Source organism: Phocoena phocoena, chromosome 2 (genome assembly GCF_963924675.1).
Source record: "Phocoena phocoena chromosome 2, mPhoPho1.1, whole genome shotgun sequence".
Taxonomy (NCBI): domain Eukaryota; kingdom Metazoa; phylum Chordata; class Mammalia; order Artiodactyla; family Phocoenidae; genus Phocoena; species Phocoena phocoena.
This window is the reverse complement of record NC_089220.1, coordinates 27,508,561-27,530,120: the sequence shown is the minus strand read 5'-3', so window position 1 is coordinate 27,530,120 and position 21,560 is coordinate 27,508,561. Positions and strand designations below refer to the sequence as shown.

Genomic DNA, 21,560 nt, shown 5'->3' with positions numbered 1-21,560 from the left:
GAATTTCCTTCCTTTTAAAGTTGAATAATATTCCATTGTATGTATAAGCCACATTTTGTTTATCCATTCATCTGTGGATGGGGCACTTGGGATGCTTCCACCTTTTGGCCATTGTGAATAATACTGCTATGAATATGGGTGTACAAATACCTGTTCACGTTTCTGCTTTCAATTCTTTGGACTATATATCCAGTATATAGTTTTTTGCAACTTTATCTTTTTTTCTGAGTTATGTTTGTGAGATTCATCCATGTTAGTTTTAGCTTTAGTTCACTCACCTTAATTGCCGTATGATATTTCACTGTGTGAATATTAAACAATTTGCTTATTCATGCTCGTGTAGATGATCATTTAAGTTTTTGCAGTTTTTAATATTAGAAACCGAGCTTTATTCTTTTACATGCCTCCTTGTACATATGTAAAAAAGTATTTGTAATCCAAGATAATATACTTAGAAGTGAAATTGTGTCATAAGGCATTGTATGTCTTCAAATTATTGACGATAATGTATTCTCAAATTATTCTTTAAGTACTGTACACATTCGTACTCCCATAAACAGTATGGGAGTTTCTGTTGCTCCACAGCCATATTAGAACTTGTCATTGTCAGTGTAACAGATATTGCCAGTTGTCCCAGTATTCACTCTTCCCTTCTTCCTTTAATAATAGGTCTTATGAGTTTTATTTGGGTTGCCCAAGTAGAAATTTTATTTCCCAGCCTTCCTTGCAGTTAGGCATGGCCTACCATTTAAGTTGTAGACAACAGGGTGTAACTGAAAATGATAAGTATCTCTTCTGGATTATGACCTTAAAAGGCATGCTCCTTGGGACTTCCCCGGCCCTCCAGTGGTTAAGACTCCGTGCTTGCACTGCAGGGGGCCTTCGACCCCTGGACAGGGAACTAAGATCACATATGCTGGGGGGCAACTAAGTCCGCAAGCCGCAACTGCTGAGCACGCACACCACAACTACAGAGACTGTGCACCATAACGAAGATCCTGTGTGTCGCAGCTAAGACCTGACATGGCCAAAAATAAATAAATTAATTAATTAAAAAAAATTTTTTTTAAAAAGGTATGCTCCCCTAACCCATTCTACCTCCCTACTGACTAGATGCAGATTTGATGGCAGGAGCCAGAGCAGCCACCTTGAACCCAGAGATGGAAGCTTTAGGTTGAAGATGACAACTTTGGACTGCTTACCTCTGAATTGTTCTATGAGTGAAAATGAACTTTTGTTTTGCTTAATCCACTGTACTTCAGTGTCTCATTGCTATAGCAGCTTGGACTACTTCCTAATTATTACATTTATTCTTTGATTTTAAAATCATTCCCAATTTTTCCTTGCTCAGAAAGCCTCTGTTTATTCTCTCTCAAAATCTTTGTGGTGGTATTCTTTTTGCATTTGATTCATAATGCTAATCTCCTTTTTATGCCCAGGTCTTTGAATACATTTGCCTGAAAATGGAGGCCCTTCCCCCAGGGGAGTGGGTATTTGTTGCTTTTGTTTGCTCACATCCACTCCTTCTTTCTAGCCGTACCCAGACTTTTTTCTTGGCATGTTACACTCAAATCATATGCAGTTGTATTAGGATTTAGATCAGAGTGCCCAGCCTTTTCACTATAGATGTTGAAGGGGAGAACTGGAGAATCCTTCCTCTTGTTAGGGAAACACTGACTGAAACCGCCAGCCCTGGCCAGGCAACGTAGTAACCACTTGCATGAGTTATCTTAAACAGGAGGTCCTGGTAAGCAACCACCAACCGGAAGAATTTGGGAAAGGTCAAAAGGAGAGAGGAGATGCCAATCCATATGTCCTTCCAACCTCCCAGAATCCTTGCTGGAACCCATTTTGGCCTGGCACTGCGCGAGCCACCAGGAGGGAGCCTGAGTCAGAATGATTGGCCAGAGACAACCCGAAAACTAACCCCATTCCCATAAAACCCAAGACTGCAAGCCACGTGGCAGAGAGTCCTCCCAGGTTCCCTTACCCTCCTGCTCTCCACCTGAGTGCCCCTTCCCAATAAAGTCTTGTTTTGTCAGCACGTGTGTCTCCTCAGACAATTCATTTCCGAGTGTTAGACAAGAGCCCACTCTTAGCCCTGAAACAGGTTCCCCTTCCTGCAGCACTCTCACCACCCCCTATATCTGAGAAGGCATTGAGTGGCTAAAGGAAAAAAAAAAAAAAAAAGAGTTTAACTTTGTTTCATACAGCATCCAGAGCTTTGATAGTAGAATAGCTCCTGGATTGGCTTTTTCCTGCTCCTAGACCTAGTTATATGGCCTTCTTGTCTGTTTTGTGACTTCCATAATATCTTTCCAAGTATATTTCTTTTAAAGTTTTAGCTGCTGCTATGGATACCATCCAAAGAACTGTAAGCGGTCAACTACTCTCAAGTTACAGGCTCTCCTAAACTGTGCAGACCCACTGGGAATGAAGGACTGACCACATGCAATTGAGATTACTTATTAACACCTATGGAGTTTATTTTTAGGATAAAATGAAAGCGTGACTCCATGGTGATAAGAAGGGAAGGAAGTACTCACACTGCCCAGGTTATATATGACCAGGTTACCCTGAGCCTAGACACTATCCATCCCAAATCTTAAGAGGTCCAATAGCAGATAATCTGCCTCTAGATCCTGTTGTTTAGAATGGTACAAACTGCAAGAGGTAGCAGGGATTTTATTCCACAAAATAATACGCAAGCCACCAGCCAATCAGAATATGGCTTCAAACCACTAACCAATCAAATGTCACCCCCTTGTCCCCGCCCTCACCCAAGTCTCCCTAGTAACAGCAAGAATGAAACATAAGGAAAGAAGGACAGCTGGATTTTTTTTTTTTTTCAGCTGGATTTTTTTTAAAAAAAATTTATATATTTATTTGGCTGCACCGGGTCTTAGTTGCAGTATGCGAACCCTTTAAGTTGTGGCATGTGGAATCTAGTTCCCAGACCATGGGTCGAACCCTGGCCCCCCCTGCATTGGGAGCACAGAGTCTTACCCACTGGACCACCAGGAAAGTCCCGGGCAGCTGGATTATAAACCTAACCCAGGGAAGGCTCATGCTGAGTTGATTTTGACAGCATTGACAATTAACAGCTGACCCCACCCCCCAGAGTTTCCCACACAAAACCTTCTGTGTGATTTGTGCTTTAATTCATCCCTTATTTCATTTTGAATAAGAGCACTTTACGTTTTCATTGTAACTTTACTTTCTACATTCTATATTAGTAAAATTAGTCTCTAAAAAATGGGCTTGGGGTTGATCATATAACGTGAAATTAATGTTACTAAAATGTCATGAGGAGAGTATTACACAAACAATGAGTCTTCTTTTAAATAATTTTCTGGAGACGGGTTCTGTATAACGAAGATGGCTGTGACTTTTGAGAATTAATTGTGCAGGCTACAAAATTTGAATGGCCAACTATATGTTAGTTCCTTAAGTGTAAGAATGTAGCAGATAGAGGCTTCCCTGGTGATGCAGTGGTTAAGAATCTGCCTGCCAATGCAGGGGACACGGGTTGGAGCCCTGGTCTGGGAAGATCCCACATGCCGCGGAGCAACTAAGCCCGTGTGCCACAACTACTGAGCCTGTGCTCTAGAGATCGCGAGCCACAGCTACTGAGCCCACATGCCACAACTACTGAAGCCCGCGCGCCTAGAGCTGGTGCTCCACAACAAGAGAAGCCACTGCAATGAGAAGGCCCTGCTTGCCACAACTAAAGAAAGCGCAGCAACAAAGACCCAACACAACCAAAAATAAAATAAATAAATAAATAAATTTATATATATAAAAAAAAGAATGTAGCAGATAGGATTTCCTATAGGATCTAGAACAATGCTGAAATCTATCTTGAAACAATGAGGGGAACGTGGAAGGGCCTGTTTTAAACAGCGTTGCTGTTTCCCTATTAGGTGCCTTGCTGAGGGAGGGTTTCTGGATACAGGGCCTGGGGCCTGACAGCTAGAACTTACCATGCCAGGTAGGAAAGGAAAAGGCAAAGAGAGAGCTTCCTGCCTTCCTCAACCTAATCTCATCTTTCTTTGTCTTCCACTACCATCACTTTTCTTCTCCTTCCCACTCTTAAAAACTTAAAAAAAAATTGTGAGGTACAAAACACAAACAGGAAACCACAAAAGATAAATTTACAGCTCAGTAAGTTTTAACAAAGCAAATATTTATGTAATTACCACTTGGTTCAAGAAACAGAACATTGTTAGCACCTAAAACCCTACTTGTGACCCCTCTTGGTCACTACACTTTTCCTTCTCCCCAAAGGCAGCCACTACCTTCCTTTTTTCTTTTTTTTTTTTGGCCTCACTGTGTGGCATGCGGGATCTTAGTTCCCCAACCAGGGATTGAACCCATGCCCCCTGCAATGGGAGTGCAGAGCTCTAACCACTGGACCGCCAGGGAAGTCCTTACCTTCATTTTTTTTTTTTTTTTTTTACCTTCACTTTTAACATTATGACTTAATTTTGTCTATTTTTGAACTATATGTAAAGTCAATTTTACAGTAACTATTCTTTTGAACTTCCATCTTTCACAATTTTCTTGGTGGTACATTATTTTTGAATTATACGAACAGAAAAGTGCACAAATCAAAAGTGGTTCAGCTTGATGAACTTTTCATAAACTGACCATACCTATGTAACAAGCACCCAGATCGAGAAACAGCATTCGCAGCTCCCTTTCAGTCACTATCCCTCCACTGTCCTGAATTCTAACACTATATATAAGTTTTGTCTATTTTTGAACTTATATATGTGAGAACATATAGTATATATTCTTTTCTGTCTAGCTTCTTTTGCTCAACATTGTGAGATTCATCTGAGTGGTTTCATGTACTTATAGATTATTCGTTCTCTTTGGTGTTTTGTATTCCATTGTACAAATATACCACAATTTGATTACCTATTCTAGTGTAGGTAGACATTTGTGTTGTTTTCCAGTTTTCAGCCATTACAAATAATGTTGCTGTGAACATTCTTGTACATGCCTTCTGGTGAACATATATATGCATTTCTGTTGGTTATATGTTTAGGAGTGGGATTCCTGGGTCATAGGCTCTGGGGCTGTTCAGCTTTAGTAGATAGTGCCAAATAGTATTTCAGAGTAGTCATCCCAATTTACACTCACACCAGCAGCATATGAGAATTCCATTTATTCCATTCTTTGGCTTGCAGCTGCATAACTCCATTTCTGCCTTCACCATCACATGGCATCCTCTCTGTGTGCTGTCTTCAAATGGCCATCTTATAAGGAGACCACTTGGGCCCATCCTACTCCAGTATGACTTCATCTTAATTAATTACACCTGGGACAACCCTATTTCCAAATAACGTCACATTCTGAGGTGCTGGGGGTTAGGATTTAAACATCTTTTTTGGGGGGGTGTGGGGGGGACACAGTTCAACCCGTAACAGACATGATAGTAGTGGACATCTGTTCTTGATCTCAGTGGGAAAACTTTCAACTTTTCAGCATTAACTGTGATGTTTGCTGTAGTTTTCTTAGTAAATACTCTGTATAAGATTAAGGAAGTTTCCTTTTACTTCTGGCTTGCAAATCTTTTTAAAAATCATAAATGGATATTGAAATTTATGAAATGAAAGAAAACATTATTTTTCTGCATCTAATGAGATGATCATCTGATTTTCTCCTTGTCTGTTCTATAGTAAATTACATTTATTTTTATAGTTTTCAAAGAGAATTTCAATTGAAAATATTAAAATTACAAGTGGGATTTCTGAGTTGGGTAATGTTCTGTTTCTTGATCTGTACACAAGTGTGATTGGTTTGTGAAAATTCACTAAGCTGTACACTATGATTTGTAATTTTATGTATATACTTTATATTTCAATAAAAGCTAAAAGAAACACAGCTAAATTCCTATTTGAGAATGAAAAGCTTTCTCTTCCAAAGGAAACTTAGCTGCCCCACTTTCCGCTCACATCCACCTCCTATGAGAGGTGAAGATCTGGGTTATTAAGATGGAAGCAAGGTCAAACCTTTAAGTGGTGCACAACTGACACATTGACACACTTAATAGTCTCAGAGTTAGGTAGGTTTTTGTTTTGTTTTGTTTTCAGAATTCAGTATGTATCAGCTTTGTTTTTCAGTGATTCTCTCAAGCCAAATGGGTTCATGTTTAGTATTACATGAGATTGGATTATTTTCTAAATCCAATCTGGTCCTCTCTAGACAATCTTGTTATCTGGCTTTTGCTACCTTTCCTTTGACTGATATTCTCCAACATAAAGCCTTCTGCATTGAATTATTCTAAAGAATTCCCTTTCTTCCCTTTTACAATACCTGCAGGAATTGATGTACTCTTATATTCTGTCTTCAGAATACATCTTCACAGATTTGTTCCTAATTGGATTTTCTGTTAGAATTGAATTAAGTCTATTCATTTAATTTGAGAAGAACTGACATCTTCATAATTTTTCCTCTTTTCATTCAGAACCATGGTAAACCTCTCCATTATTTCAAGTCTAATTTTATTCCACTCGGATATGAGTCTGTATAGTTCTGTAGTTTCCTTTATATAGATTCTGCGTATTCTTATTAGTGTTATTCCTACCTGCTTCATGTTTTTTTGTTGTTGTTGCTATTGTGAATGGAACCTTTTTTTTTTTTCCATTCAAAAGCGAACCCGTAGAGCGATAGGATCTCTACCACCGCTCTCAGCTGTGAGACTCTATGGTTCCTTGGCTATATAGGAACATTCAGCTCGCCCCTACATTATCCGAACCGGAAGGAAGGTGGCAACCGAGAGTCGCCAAGCAAAGGGCCGCTCTATCTTGCCTTTGTTCTCCTCTCGGTGGCTACTGCGCAGGCGTAATCGCCCCGGTACCGTCCCCACCTTCCCGGTCGCGGGCGCAGCTCGGTAGCGCCGGCGCACTGGTGCGCTCCGTTTACACGCTCCGGGGCCTGTAGGCGCCGCGAGTTCCGGCTGTCGCCGTCGCCGCCGCAGCTCCTGGAGGTCGGTTGCGACGCGTAACGACGCCGGGACGAGTGCTGCGCCTTCTTCTCCGATATGTACCCGAATTGGGGCCGGTATGGCGGGAGCAGCCACTATCCGCCGCCGCCGGTCCCGCCGCCACCGCCGGTGGCGCTTCCTGAGGCCTCGCCGGGGCCCGGGTACTCGAGCTCGACGACTCCCGCGGCCCCCTCCTCTTCTGGCTTCATGAGCTTCCGCGAGCAGCACCTGGCGCAGCTCCAGCAGCTGCAGCAGATGCACCAGAAGCAAATGCAGTGCGTGCTCCAGCCCCATCACCTTCCTCCGCCCCCCCTGCCGCCCCCGCCGGTGATGCCGGGGGGCGGCTACGGGGACTGGCAGCCACCGCCGCCGCCGATGCCCCCGCCACCTGGGCCGGCTCTCAGCTATCAGAAGCAGCAGCAGTACAAACACCAGATGCTCCACCACCAACGAGACGGGCCTCCTGGTTTGGTTCCCATGGAGCTGGATTCTCCCCCTGAATCTCCCCCAGTACCGCCAGGGTCTTACATGCCCCCGTCTCAATCTTACATGCCTCCACCTCAGCCACCACCCTCGTACTACCCCCCGGCCTCGTCTCAGCCCTACCTGCCTCCCGCTCAGCCGTCCCCTTCTCAGTCCCCACCTTCCCAGTCCTACCTGGCGCCCACCCCATCTTATTCTTCCTCTTCCTCCTCCTCGCAGTCCTATTTGAGCCATTCCCAGTCCTACTTGCCCTCTTCTCAGGCATCTCCTTCCCGCCCCTCCCAAGGCCATTCTAAATCCCAGCTGCTAGCTCCGCCACCGCCGTCCGCCCCTTCTGGGAATAAGACAACTGTCCAGCAAGAGCCTTTGGAGAGCGGGTCCAAGAACAAGAGTGCTGAACAGCAGCAAGCTGCCCCTGAGCCAGATCCCTCTACGATGACTCCACAGGTAAGAAAACATCTGCCCAAGCTGCCTCTCTCACCTAGAGGGCCCTAAGTGAGCAGGCCTGGGGGCTTTACCCAGTGCTTAGCCTAATTCCAACACACAATAACTGGCTAATTTACACTCCAGAGTATTCCATAAAAGTCAAAGGTCTGACATCCCAGCTTTTTAATTAGCTAAATGTGGATTATTAAAAGAACAGTGTTTGAAGATATTTCTAGACACCAGAGTGATGGGGTGGCTCAAGAGTTACTTCTCAGATATATTCCTTGGTTTCCTTTGATCATGCTTCTAGGTTTTATTGCTGTTGCAAAGGGCTTTTTTTGTTGTTGTTGTTTAATTGTAACTTAAACTAAAATTCTATTTTAGAGGCAGCATAAAAAAGAAGCTTCTCAAAGGGCTGACACCTGAAATGCATATGAATCTTATGACCAGTTAGTTTCTTTAAAAGAAAATTAAGGGCCACTGATAGCTGTCAGCTTCCTGAATTAAGAAGTCTCAGCAAATGAAGGGTGGAAATCTTGTTCTAATCAGGAATATCCTAATTATGTTTATAGATATATATGCAATACCTAAGGAAGTCTACATATTTGACCTTTTGGGGAATCTGTTGGTCATTTAAGGAACTGACCCATACATCCTGTTCTCACATCACTTAAAGGTAGTTTTAAGACATGACCAGTTTGCTGCATTGCATTGTTGTTACCATTTACTCCACAGTTAACAGCCTTGGAATTCGGCCAAGTTTTAAAAAAATGCTGGTGACATCTCTTCATTCATGAGAGAGCCAGTCTTCTAAACTTCTCTTTCAAGTGATGCTTCCCTGTCAAAGATTGATAGGGTAGCAGTAATAAATGAATTCCTTTCTTAAGAAAGAAGATAAAATTAAAGTGGAAGAAATAATTTGTTTTGGTTTCTTAAAATAGACACTTTTAGCAATTAGTAATCTACATAGATTCCCTCATGAAAAAAGAGAATCGTTTAATCTACAAGCTCAGATTCATATATAAAGATTTCCAAAAGATATTATTCTAATTTTACAGTGGTTTGGCATTAGAAATTAAGAAGAGAAACAGGTTTTTTTTTTTGTTTTTTTTACATCTTTATTGGAGTATAATTGCTTTACAATGGTGTGCCAGTTTCTGCTTTATAACAAAGTGAATCAGTTATACATATACATATGTTCCCATATCTCTTCCCTCTTGCGTCTCCCTCCCTCCCACCCTCCCTATCCCACTCCTCTAGGTGGTCACAAAGCACCGGGCTGAAAACAGGTTGTTTTAAGTAAGCAAGATGTGGTGCTTGGCACATCATCAGGAGAAAACACTTGAGATGCTGGGGTAAAACGGTAGAATGAGAGATTCTGTTAGCTTACACCAAATTAGTACTATCCCATCAGGTTATTTCTCCAGATTCCTCCATTATAATAGAGATGGAATTTTTGCCCCCTTTACCACCCCACTCTGAGATTTCCAGTGCTTTTGTTGTCCAGCACTCTCAGAGTTAGTCCAAGCCAAAATATGACATTTCTATCCTCATCTCTACTGGACTTTTTCTGGCCTCTTAGACAAATGAATTGTTTTTTGGTAGTGGGGGAGGGGGGGCGGGAATCAGACTGGTCCTTAATATGAATATTTAGCACGAACACTGTTTTTGTTTTTCTGCCTTTGTACCCTTGTCTATAGTGAACTTCTTTTAGTGCTTTGACTATTCAGTGCCTCAAATTCTTTGATGAGAGCCGTAAAGAAAGTGGTGGAAGATGAGATTTGAGAGGTGGGAATGGGCCAGATCAAGAAGGCCCTTGCTAAGCCTCTTTAGGTTTTTTTTAATCTCTCTTTAGAATTCATCCCAACTTCCTCAACCCTCTCTCCCCCCTTACAGTTGTATTGCTTTCGAGGCACATCTCAAATATCAGGGTCTCTATGAAGCCATGCTTCAGCTTACCCATGTGGTTTGGTTCTGTTCTTCAAATCTTAAGTCCCTTGCAGACAGGGACTGCCTCACTTACCTTTTTATCCCCTGTAGCACCTAGGCCAGTGTCTTGCCAATTTGTCAGCTCTCCACAAAGTTTTGTTGAATAAGATACAAGAGTTGTCGTGTTCTATACTTAGGTTACTTTGGTTTATCAGGTGGTAAACATTTTCTTCATGCCAGTGCCAGTCTCTGACAATTAACGCTTCTCTGTTGATTCATATTTTATTTTTGGAATATTTCATTAAAAATTTTTTTATGGTGAAAGATTTTAAACATGCACAAAAGTAGAGAAAATGGTATGATTCTCCCCATATACCCATCACTCAGATTCAACAGCTATCAAGATTTTGCCATGTATGCTTCACCTAGGCCTTTACTGTTGTTCTTTTTGTTTGTTTTGTTTTGTTTTGTTTTTTGTGGTACGCGGGCCTCTCACTGTTGTGGCCTTTCCCGTTGCGGAGCACAGGCTCCGGACGCGCAGGCTCAGCGGCCATGACTCACGGGCCCAGCTGCTCCACGGCATGTGGGATCTTCCCGGACCGGGGCACGAACCCGTATCCCCTGCATCGGCAGGCGGACTCTCAATCATTGCGCCACCAGGGAAGCCCCTTTACTGTTGTTCTTGCTGAAATATTTTTAAATGAATCTTAGATCTCACATCATTTCCTTCCTACATTCTTAGACATTTTTTTTTAAAGGGCTTTTTCTAAGGTAAACACGTTATAACACCTAACAAAATTAACAAGTTTCTATCATCTAATGCCAGATCTGTTCAGATTTCCCCTATTGTCTCATCATACTAATAAAAATAATTCCTTGATATTATCCATGTTAAAATTCCCCCGTGGACTTAATAAAGTGTTGATGGTTTGTTCAAATTGGGATTCAGTATAAACATTTTGGGGCAGAATAATTCTGTTGTGTGGCTGTCTTGTGCATTGTAGGATGTTTAGCAGCAACTCTGGCCTCTACCTGCTAGATGCCAGTAGCAGCCCCCCGTTGTGGCTACCAAAAATGTTTCCAGATATTGCCAAATATCCCCTGGGGGGCAAAATCACTCTCACTTGAGAATCCCTGATTTAGGTCAGTCTCTCCTATTCTGTTTCTCTACCCTTGCCGTTGAGCTTGTTGAAAAATCTGTGTTAGTTATCCTGTAGAATGTCCCACGTCCTGGATTTGTCTGCTGTCTCGTTGGTGTCATTTGACTTGTTCCTCTCTCTCCCATGTTGTTTTTTGTAAACTAGGCATTAACTGTGCAACCTTCTTAGATTTAAGTTCACCTTTCTTTTGGCAAGTGTACTTCGTAACCTAGGTAGTGCTGTGTACTTCATTTGCATCCCATCAGGAGTCACTCAGTGCCTGGTTGTCCCATAGTTAGTGGTGCCAAGATTGATCAAGGGGGGGTGACTGGTTTCTCCGCTGTAAAGCTTCCCATCAATCTTGAATCTAATATTTCATCTAGTGGTTCATCCGTTGATGGTCTTTGCTTGAGTAAATTATTTCTTTGTTAGAGGTTGCAATATGGTGATTTTTTTTCCTGCTGTTTCTTCTATATTTACCATAAGGAATTCTGTAAAGAAAAACTTTCACTCATGAACTAGGGCTGTTTGATTGGACATACAGTTAGCCTATATAGAAAAGACAGGATAAGTGCTTGATATTCTTCCATTTAATTTCTAGTTTTCAGAGTAAAATGGTGATATAATGGAATGTGTCTTTTTTGAAGAATTAACTCTTCTGTGTGTTTTAAAGGACTGGCTAGTTAAAATGCATACTGGTCTTTTTTTTTTTTTTTTGCGGTACCTGGGCCTCTCACTGCTGTGGCCTCTCTCATTGCGGAGAACAGGCTCCGGACGTGCAGGCTCAGCGGCCTTGGCTCACGGGCCCAGCCGCTCCGCGGCATGTAGGATCCTCCCGAACCGGGGCACGAACCCGCGTCCCCTGCATCGGCAGGCGGACTCCCAACCACTGTGCCACCAGGGAAGCCCATACTGGTCTTTTTTTAATGAACTGTGATTTATTCTTTTATTCTTAAAACTTATTTAGGTAAAGCTGTTGACTTTGATTAGAGTTTTTAGTCACTATCTAATACTTAAATATATATTGAGTAACAACTGTGTGCCAAGAACTGTGCTTAGTACTGGAGATGAAATGGTGAACAAAATAGACAAGGTACCTGCCCTCATTCACTTGTTCCAGTGTGGGGAAAAGACATTTAAAAAGTAATTGAAGACGTGTAAGGTGCTGTGGAATTATAAAATAGAAAATATCACTAGACCATTCCATAAGGATTAGGAAAAGGTGAGCTTTTTTAAGCTCACCATTGTATTCACAGAGACTTGCTCAGGGTCTAGCACATAGTAGGTGAACAATAAATATTTTTCAAATCATTGAATATAGCTGGGAGCTCTAACCTAATTGAAGAGACCTCCCTTTGCAAGTAATATTTAAATGAAACCTGAAGAATGGGTAGGAAATAACCAGATACGAGTTCAAAGAATTAAGTTCAGTAGGGCTTACTGAATGTACAAACCAGGCCAGGGAGGACCTATGAAGACTTTATCCCAAGGGCAGTAGGAAGCCATTGAAGGATTTTATATAGCCAAATGTGACAGATTGGTTTGTTTGAAAGTTCACACTGCTTTGGGGAGAGTGGAATCGAAAGGAGCAAGAGTGATTTAGAGAGAATAGTGAATAGAGTGATCCAGGCAAGAGTTAGTAGTGGCTTGGACTTGGATGGTGATGGAGGAGATGGAGACAAGTGGAAAGACTGGAGAAATATTTTGGTGCTAGAATCCAGTTGGAGATTGAGCAGTAGTGGAGAGGGAGGCATCAAGGACGATTCCTGGGTTTCTGGGATAGGAAACTGGGTGGATGGTGGTTCCATATACTAATAACCTACAGGAGGGGGAAGAACAGGTCTGGGGAGGAAGGGAAAATGATGAGTTAAGTTTTAGACTTACTGAGTTTAAGATCCTTGAGACATAAGATTCTAAATGGAGATGTCCAGTTAGAAGTTAGATACAGGTCTGGAGTCTAGAAGTGAGATCTGGGAGACATAGACTTGTGAGTCTTCAGCATAAAAATGGTATTTGAAGGCACAGAAATAGATGAGGTCTCCTGAAGAGTGTGTGTAGAGTAAGAATAAAGTTTAAAGGACATTGAGCCTAGCCCTGCAGAACCACAGTACCTAAGGGAACCAATGGGAAGAAAGGCCAAATAGGTAGATGGAAAATCAGGACAGTGCAGTGCCACCGAAGTGAAGGGAAGACTGTTTCTAGGAGGAGGGTGTAGTCAGCTGTGTTACTGCTGAGAGGTCAAGCAAGATGAAGACTGTGAGTTATCTTTTGCATTTACTGACATGTAGATTATTGTTGACCTTGGCAGGAGCAGTTTCATAGTGACTGAAGCCATATTGCATTGATTTGAGGAGTGATGGAAGGTGAGGAAATGGGGATGGTGAGTATAGACAACTCTTTTAAGAAGTTTGACTGAAGGAGAGAGAGAGAGAGAATGTGGGCAGGAGCTGGAGGAAGAGGCACAGTAAAGGAGTTTTTTTTTTAAGATGGGACCTTAATTCCTGGAATAGTGTGAACTTCAAAAATGTTGAAAATAAATATATTTTAAATAAATTAAAAAAATGGAAATCCATTTCATTATTTTACCAAGTCTCCCCTCCCCATCCCACTTGCTTTAGGATATGACATTGAACATGTAATGTTACAGGCATTTATCCTAATCAACCTGGACAGGAAAGGCAACCTTTCAAAATTTTTAAAACATCACACACATAGACACATGTGTTCATTCATTCATTCACCCATTCATTCATTCATCCTCTCTCTCTCTCTCCCTGTCCCTCCTTCTTTATATTTCCCTACTTGGAGAATCTTTTAGTACCTAGTTCCTTACTGTACTGGTAGCAAGTGGTCAGTAAATACTTGCTGAATTAATTAGCATCTTTTTTGGTATTTATGACAGATACATCCTTACTTTTAACTCTATTCAATCTCTTTTTTTGTGTGTGTGTGGTACACGGGCCTCTCACCGTTGTGGCCTCTCCCGTTGCGGAGCACAGGCTCCGGACGTGCAGGCTCAGCGGCCATGGCTCACGGGCCCAGCCACTCCGCGGCATGTGGGATCCTCCCGGACCGGGGCACGAACCCGTGTCCCCTGCATTGGCAGGCGGACTCTCAACCACTGTGCCACCAGGGGAGCCCTATTCAATCTCTTTGTGAATGTGACATTTACTGTGATTTTCCTCTACCTATGAACTAACATCCCATATGAGATGGAGTTGTCTGATATAATGGGACATTCAGAAGAACTGGCTACTCTTTCAGCTTCATTAGCAAGTCCAGGCAGGTTTTATTCCTTTTTAAAATAGAGATAAAGCAACCTTCTCTGGGGTCACTGAGGACATTTCTGAATGATTTCATCATTATTCATTTGCAGAGCTTTAAAAATGTGCCAAAGCCTCGTCCTAGGATTGAATTAGATCTGGTTTCTGCTTATTGGGTTCATATTAAATAGAAATTGATCTGCAGTGCATACTGTTAGTAAATCAACAAGTACTTGAGCTCCTAACACGGTTCTTAACCTTAGACTAGGTCTAAGACAAAGAGATAGAAAGCACAAGAATAAGGAATAAGGTGGGTATAAATTGATAAGGAATCTAGACCTGAATAATCTTCCTATCTATAGCCACTGGCTTCTAGTTTATGAAAGATAGTTTGCATCTTTGTATGTTTTGGTGATGCTTTCAAAGTAACTTAAAAAAAAGGGAACTTTTAACTTCTACTTGAAAGAGTTTATTAATTTTTTAAAGCTAAAAAACAAGCCTGTTGCTGTTTTCAGTATTTTCATACAATAATGGAAGAAAGTTGAAAATGTTCTAATACCACATAATTGTTGACTATCATGAACAGTGTGTTGGTTATTTTTCTTTTTTTTCATGTTGAATAGTAAAAGTAATTATATTTCAGGAACTGATGATTATGTGTATGATAATTAAAAAGAGAAAAACCGAGTCATGACCCAAACTTCAGGATGGAGTTAGTGAGATGGAATTTACTCTTCCAAAGGGATGTAGCAAGTTTCAGGTCATAGAAATTAGTAGCCTAGAAGGGAAGTCTTTAGCTGATCAGCAACTATTTATTGACATTCTACTGTGTGTTCCAGCACTATGCTTAAGCACCAGACAGGATATGAGAAAAGCATGAAACACCTCTCTCCCAAGACAGTTACTTTCTGCAAATGAGAAAACAGATAACAAGACAGTATGTTTCATGAGAAAAGAGTATCATGTGTATTTGCATGTGGAAAATTGGAGTGGATATACAGTAAAATAGTAACAATATAGGAAATCCTGGTTATCCAGAGATAATGAATCTCAGTGAATGCAAGTAAAATGAATCCATTTAACACAAGGACCAAAAGTTTATTGTAAAAAGTAAAAAATTTTATTTGGGACACAATCTTGAAAAATAAAGCTCAAAAATCATAAAGAACGGCTGAGTCTTAGAGTTTATAAAGAATAAATTGTAGATTAGGTTTCTGTACTATAATTTTTGTGACAAAATTGTGTGATAACACTATATTATCATCATTTATTTCATTTTTGAATATGTTGAAAAAATATTTTAGGGATTTATACATTTTTCCAAGGGCTGTTTTTCAACATTTGATATTCATGTCATTCTCTTTTGCAGTTCCTATTATAAGAATTATTTTTGGTTGTTAACTGGTAGTACTTCTGCTAGATCATGCATCTTTATAATTGTAATAGAAGTGTATGCTATTGTTTTTGTTTCTGTTTATATGCTGTTGTTAATTATAGAAGTATATAGGGCAGTTCATTAGTGAATATTTTAGTGTTATGACAACTTTTTTTTCCTTATGCCACCTTGTAACCATGGGGAATTATATAGTGAACTCTGGGATAATGAAGATCCTGTAGTTACTTCTGAGTGGTGAGATTTTTTAAAATTGATTTTAATTATTGCTTATTTGTAGTCGAGTCTCTTTATTTGAGGTATTTATATTTTATAAAGTTGTCAAGAACACTGAATTAGTGAATACTGAACAATTGCTCCTAGGGGAAGTGCAGGGTTAGGTTCCTGTGGGCCTTTGGTCACATTTTCTTCAACCAGTCAATACATAACCTTGTTTTATATGTGTTTCTGTTTAAAAACAAATTATTTAATGTATATTGTTGATTCATTAACATTGAACTCACAGCCAACAGCACTATAACACATGCCTGAAAGAAGCTTATCCAACACAAGTATTTTCTTCTTAAGGCACATCATAGCGTTCTCGCACTTAGGAATACTAGACAGCACTTCAGCACAATGCTTGGGGCCATTTTAAACAGCAAAATCTTCAACCAAAAAGTACAGAAATGTGAAAAATGTGGCCCTAAATAGACCTTGAAAAGAACACTTATTTACAATATAAGAGCTAAACAAAAAGGCAGAGCATGGCCGTGTTCTGCCTCAGACAGGAACGTGCAAGTCAGATAACTAATTTTTTGCCCATCTGCGCGTGTCCATAAATCACTGTGAAAGTTCCCTGAGTGTTGATTTTGGAGTTAGAAATAAATTTTAGCAAGTTGGCAAATTCACAAATACAGAATCCATGAATAATCAGGATAGGCTGTATCTTCTAATTTTTTTCCACATTAAACTTATTATTGTGGTAATTTTTAGAAAGTGGAAGCACAAAATAAGCTTCCAGAAAATCAAATTACAGTATAACTTGGAAGACAAAGTGAAACTTTTAAAATAAATAGAAAGCATTCTAAAACCCAATGTATTTTCATTTATGTATATATACCTGGGTATGGTAAGATTAATGATACAGCAGGTGTTTAAAAGAGGGAAGGATACTGCAGAAGAGAAGACAGAGAGAAGAGGTAGGACTATTTATTATATTCATTAATCACGAGACCCCCGTGGATAAAACTGAACCAACTAAAGGCAAGTTAAAAACAATAGCTATGAATACTGAAAAGATTTACTCTGATCTTTTATCAGAAAGACTACTCTCACCTCCAAAAGCATGTTTTTTTAATGAGAATAGAGAAGTATGTTGAATTAACATGTATGATTTAATTTAAACATATAAATTTGGGGGAGGAATTGAAAGATCATGTTTATTTATTTGCCTTTCTCAGTTCAGGTTTGCCTTTTCTTATATATAAATACGTGAACACAGACACAAGTGTAGCTCCCTGTCAAAACCAAGTTGCAGATATACAGGATTGTCAATTAAAATTCTTTCTTTAAAATTTTTTATTTTAATTTAATTAATTTTTTTATACTGCAGGTTCTTATTAGTCATCCATTTTATACACATCAGTGTATACATGTTAATCCCAATCTCCCAATTCATCACACCACCACCACCACCCCCGCCACTTTCCCCTCGTGGTGTCCATACGTTTGTTCTCTACATCTGTGTCTCTGTTTCTGCCCTGCACACCGGTTCATCTGTACCATTTTTCTAGGTTCCACATATATGCGTTAATATACGATATTTGTTTTTCTCTTTCTGACTTAAAAATGGTTTCTGTTGTAGGAACAGCAGCAGTACTGGTATCGACAGCACCTGCTTAGTTTGCAGCAGAGGACAAAAGTGCATTTGCCGGGACACAAAAAGGGTCCTGTTGTAGCAAAGGATGCAGCTGAGCCGGTAAAGGAAGAAGTTACTGTACCTGCCACCAGCCAAGTACCAGAGCCCCCTCCATCGGAGGAGCCCCCATTACCACCCCCTAATGAGGACGTACCACCTCCTCTCCCACCTGAGGAACCCCAGGTAACCATGAAGTTAATTACTTGGTATTTATTAAGTTGTTCCGTTTTTTTCTGATTCATATATATATGTACCTTTGTTATATATAAATGGATATATATTTTCATTTTTTTTTTAAGTGCATGTAAAATTTCATTTGTGGAATAGTCAGATGTGTGCCATATCGGGTTTAGAAGAGGCATTTTTTCATCGTTTAAGTGAGAGTGAAGAATTAGACACTCTTCTGAATTGAGTGTCTCTAAGCACTAAAGGGATGCAAGGGTGGGTGTTTTCATATTGGCAGCACAGGGCAATAATTAAGAGATTGAGCTTTTATTGTCAAACTGCCCGGGCTGTAGTCCAGGCATTGCTACTTGCTGGTGGTGACTCTGAGCAAGTTAGTTAACCATTCTATGCTTCAATTTCCTCATCTACAAAATGGGCATATTCAAATAGTAGCTTTCTTACTGAGCTATTAAAGCATTAAATGTGATAATCCTTGTTGCTTAGCATACTGACTGGCACATGGAAAGTTCTCACATTGGTCCAAAGGTCACTGTTCTCCCAAGAGCCTTATATGGAAACATTAATGAAACATGATGATTACACTGTAGGCAGCTGGTGAAAAGTGACTAAGGTGAAAAAAGAGATTTCTCATATAGTGAAAAGGATAGTAACTGTGGATTGACTTTCTGCTGGGGAAATGGTTATCCTGTTTAGGAACAGTGAAGTGATTATTCTCGTAAAGACTGTGGGATTTATAAATTCCTTTGTATTAGTATCCATGATCACAGTATAGATAGAACTAAGTATTTTATCTAAGGATAGAATAGCTTTTCTCACAGTTGCAGGGATTCTGGACTTTATAACACAATACTATTACAACATAATACTTTATAAAATAGTCAGGTTTCTTATAAATTTGGTTGCTGTTTATGACTTAGAAAAAGGAAAAAGACTGTACCCTCTCTTTTATCTTTAGTCTGAGGACCCAGAAGAAGACGCCAGGTTAAAACAGTTGCAGGCTGCAGCAGCACACTGGCAGCAGCACCAGCAGCATCGAGTTGGCTTCCAGTATCAGGGAATAATGCAGAAGCACACCCAGTTACAGCAGATCCTACAACAGTACCAGCAGATTATACAGCATCCACCACATATACAGGTGAGTGCTTCCTCAGTTCCTCAGCCACATGGGAAATTGCCCCAGGATGTTAAAGGGATTTGTTTCTCATGAAAGAGATTTAAGTATGAAGAAGGAAAGATACCAGATGTTTTGCCTGGAGTGCCCGAGTAGTTATTTGTCACATTACTGGGGGCTTGGAAATGTGGTATTGTGAAAATGCTCTTGGGGAAGGGCAGGTATAGTGGAATCTTCTGATCATGTTAACCCAGGCAGATGTTAGAGTACTGTTGCTAAGGGATTTAAGAACCAGGGCTTCTTACAGACTCACAGACATAGAAACAAACTTATGGTTATCAAAGGGGAAAGCAGGGGGAGGGATAAATTAGGAGTTTGGGGTTAACAGATACACACTACTATATATAAAATAGATAAACAACAAGGACTTAACTGTATAGCACAGGGAGCTATATTCACTCTCTTACAATAACCTATAATGGAAAAGAATGTGTGTGTGTGTATGGTTTTTTTTTTTTGCTGTACACCTGAAACTAACACAATATTGTAAATCAACTATACTTCAATTTAAAAAAAAAAAAAAAGGAATTCCTTGGTGGTCCAGTGGTTAGGACTCTGTGCTTTCACTGCTGAGGGCGCGGGGTTCAATCCCTGGTCCGGGAACTAAGGTCCTGTAAGCCGCGCAGAGTGGCCAAAAAAAAAAAGAAGAAGAACCAGGGTTTCTTATGTCGCTTCAAGGTAACCTGTGTTTTTGCCTGAAAAGCACTGCAGTAACAAGCAGAAATCCATCAGCAAGATCAAAGCAACCACCACAAAAAACCTAAGCAAATGCACCACAAAAGATGAAGTGACTTAGATACTTGTTTGTCTTGTATCTGTGAGGTATAAACTTACGTCTGTATGTCTATAACAGATCGTTTTCAATAGTAATATTTAAAATGACCCATAGTAGTAATAAAAACTTGAAAAATACTTATTGCTGAGACAGCTATTTGCTTTAGTGTTTGGTAGATTTTTTCCAACTCGGTGATGACATATAAATAAGTCAAAGGGCGAAAGGCGAATGATCATCATGGAAAGGATTTAACAAGCTTATCCTTAGCCTCCCAAAGTCTTGTGTTCTAATTTCCTAAGGCTGCAAATGCCCTTGATTCATTAATACTTTAACTTATTAATTTTCTTATATGAATGTCTTGAAATAATTTTTATCCCTTTATTTGTAGACCATGTCTGTAGATTTGCAGATGCGGCATTATGAGATGCAGCAGCAGCAGTTTCAACATCTCTACCAAGAATGGGAGCGAGAGTTTCAGCTGTGGGAGGAACAGCTTCATTCCTATCCTCATAAAGATCAGCTTCAGGAGTATGAGAAGCAATGGAAAACATGGCAGGGACATATGAAAGCCACTCAGACCTATCTCCAGGAGAAAGTCACTTCATTTCAGAACATGAAGAACCAGTATATGGGGAACATGTCCATGCCGCCACCTTTTGTCCCATATTCTCAGATGCCTCCACCTCTACCAACAATGCCTCCTCCGGTATTGCCTCCATCATTGCCACCACCAGTGATGCCCCCTGCCCTGCCTGCTTCAGTGCCACCACCTGGCATGCCCCCACCTGTGATGCCACCTTCTCTACCAACCTCTGTGCCCCCACCTGTGATGCCTCCATCTCTCTCTTCTACAGGGCCACCACCAGTTCTACCCCCGCCTTCCCTCTCTTCTGCAGGGCCGCCACCAGTTCTTCCCCCACCGTCTCTCTCTTCAACAGCGCCTCCACCTGTTATGCCCCTCCCACCATTATCTTCAGCCACACCTCCTCCAGGAATACCTCCCCCTGGAGTTCCACAAGGGATACCTCCTCAGTTAACAACAGCCCCAGTTCCACCAGCCTCCAGTTCTCAGAACTCACAAGTTCCAGAGAAACCTAGACCAGCACTGCTTCCCACTCCTGTGTCTTTTGGTTCAGCCCCACCCTCAACGTACCATCCTCCATTGCAATCAGCCATTGGCCCATCTGAACAAGTGAATTCTAAAGCTCCACTGAGCAAGTCTGCTCTGCCGTACAGTTCATTCTCATCTGAGCAAGGACTTGGGGAGCCTTCAGCTGCTCCATCTCAGCCAATCACTGCAGTCAAGGACATGCCAGGGAGGTCAGGTGGATTGCTTCCAGATCCTCCTAGAAGCAGTTACTTGGAAGGTCCAAGAGGCCCAAGGTAGGTCTGCCTTTTTTTTGGGAGCAGGTGGGGAGTGGGGGTGTGGTGGTTTCGCTGCTTTGCTGATACAGGCTGAGTAGGCTTTTATGTTCTCTTTGTACTTTTATATACATTCCTGGTTTACAGTTAATAATGTTAGTGTTGTTCACTTACTAGACATGACATAATGAAATCTAGAAATGGCAACATGCCCCCCTTTCTTTGATGTCATTGCTTTTATCCTGTATGTAACGATTTTAGTCCAGGATGAATGTAGTGGTTTAGAGTAATGCTTATCAATTCCTTAGCTTCAGAAGCAATTTGTATTAGATTTATTGATCTTTTTTGCTTTTTGTTTATGTAACAAATAACTGGATTGGTAACTTTCTGTGACATGATATGCCAGCTGTTGGAGGTAAAAATGAATAAGCATCTAGTGAAATAAGGTAATGGAATTTAGTGTAAGGGTAAATAGGACTTTTATTTTATCCATTTGTTCAGCAAATATTTATTAATATTTGTGCCTCCAGCAGTGAATG

General features: G+C 40.7%; 1 protein-coding gene across 1 annotated transcript in view; it reads left to right on the top strand.

Annotated features, from left to right (window-relative positions):
• Nucleotides 1-7,051: 7,051 nt before the first annotated feature.
• YLPM1 (YLP motif containing 1) overlaps nucleotides 7,052-21,560 on the top strand; it is a 66,596-nt gene continuing 52,087 nt past the window's right edge. The window contains exons 1-4 of the mRNA XM_065872310.1: nucleotides 7,052-7,924; nucleotides 17,474-17,710; nucleotides 18,669-18,848; nucleotides 20,048-21,042. Coding sequence (XP_065728382.1) covers nucleotides 7,052-7,924; nucleotides 17,474-17,710; nucleotides 18,669-18,848; nucleotides 20,048-21,042 — 2,285 coding nt within the window. The remainder of the gene's footprint in view (nucleotides 7,925-17,473; nucleotides 17,711-18,668; nucleotides 18,849-20,047; nucleotides 21,043-21,560) is intronic.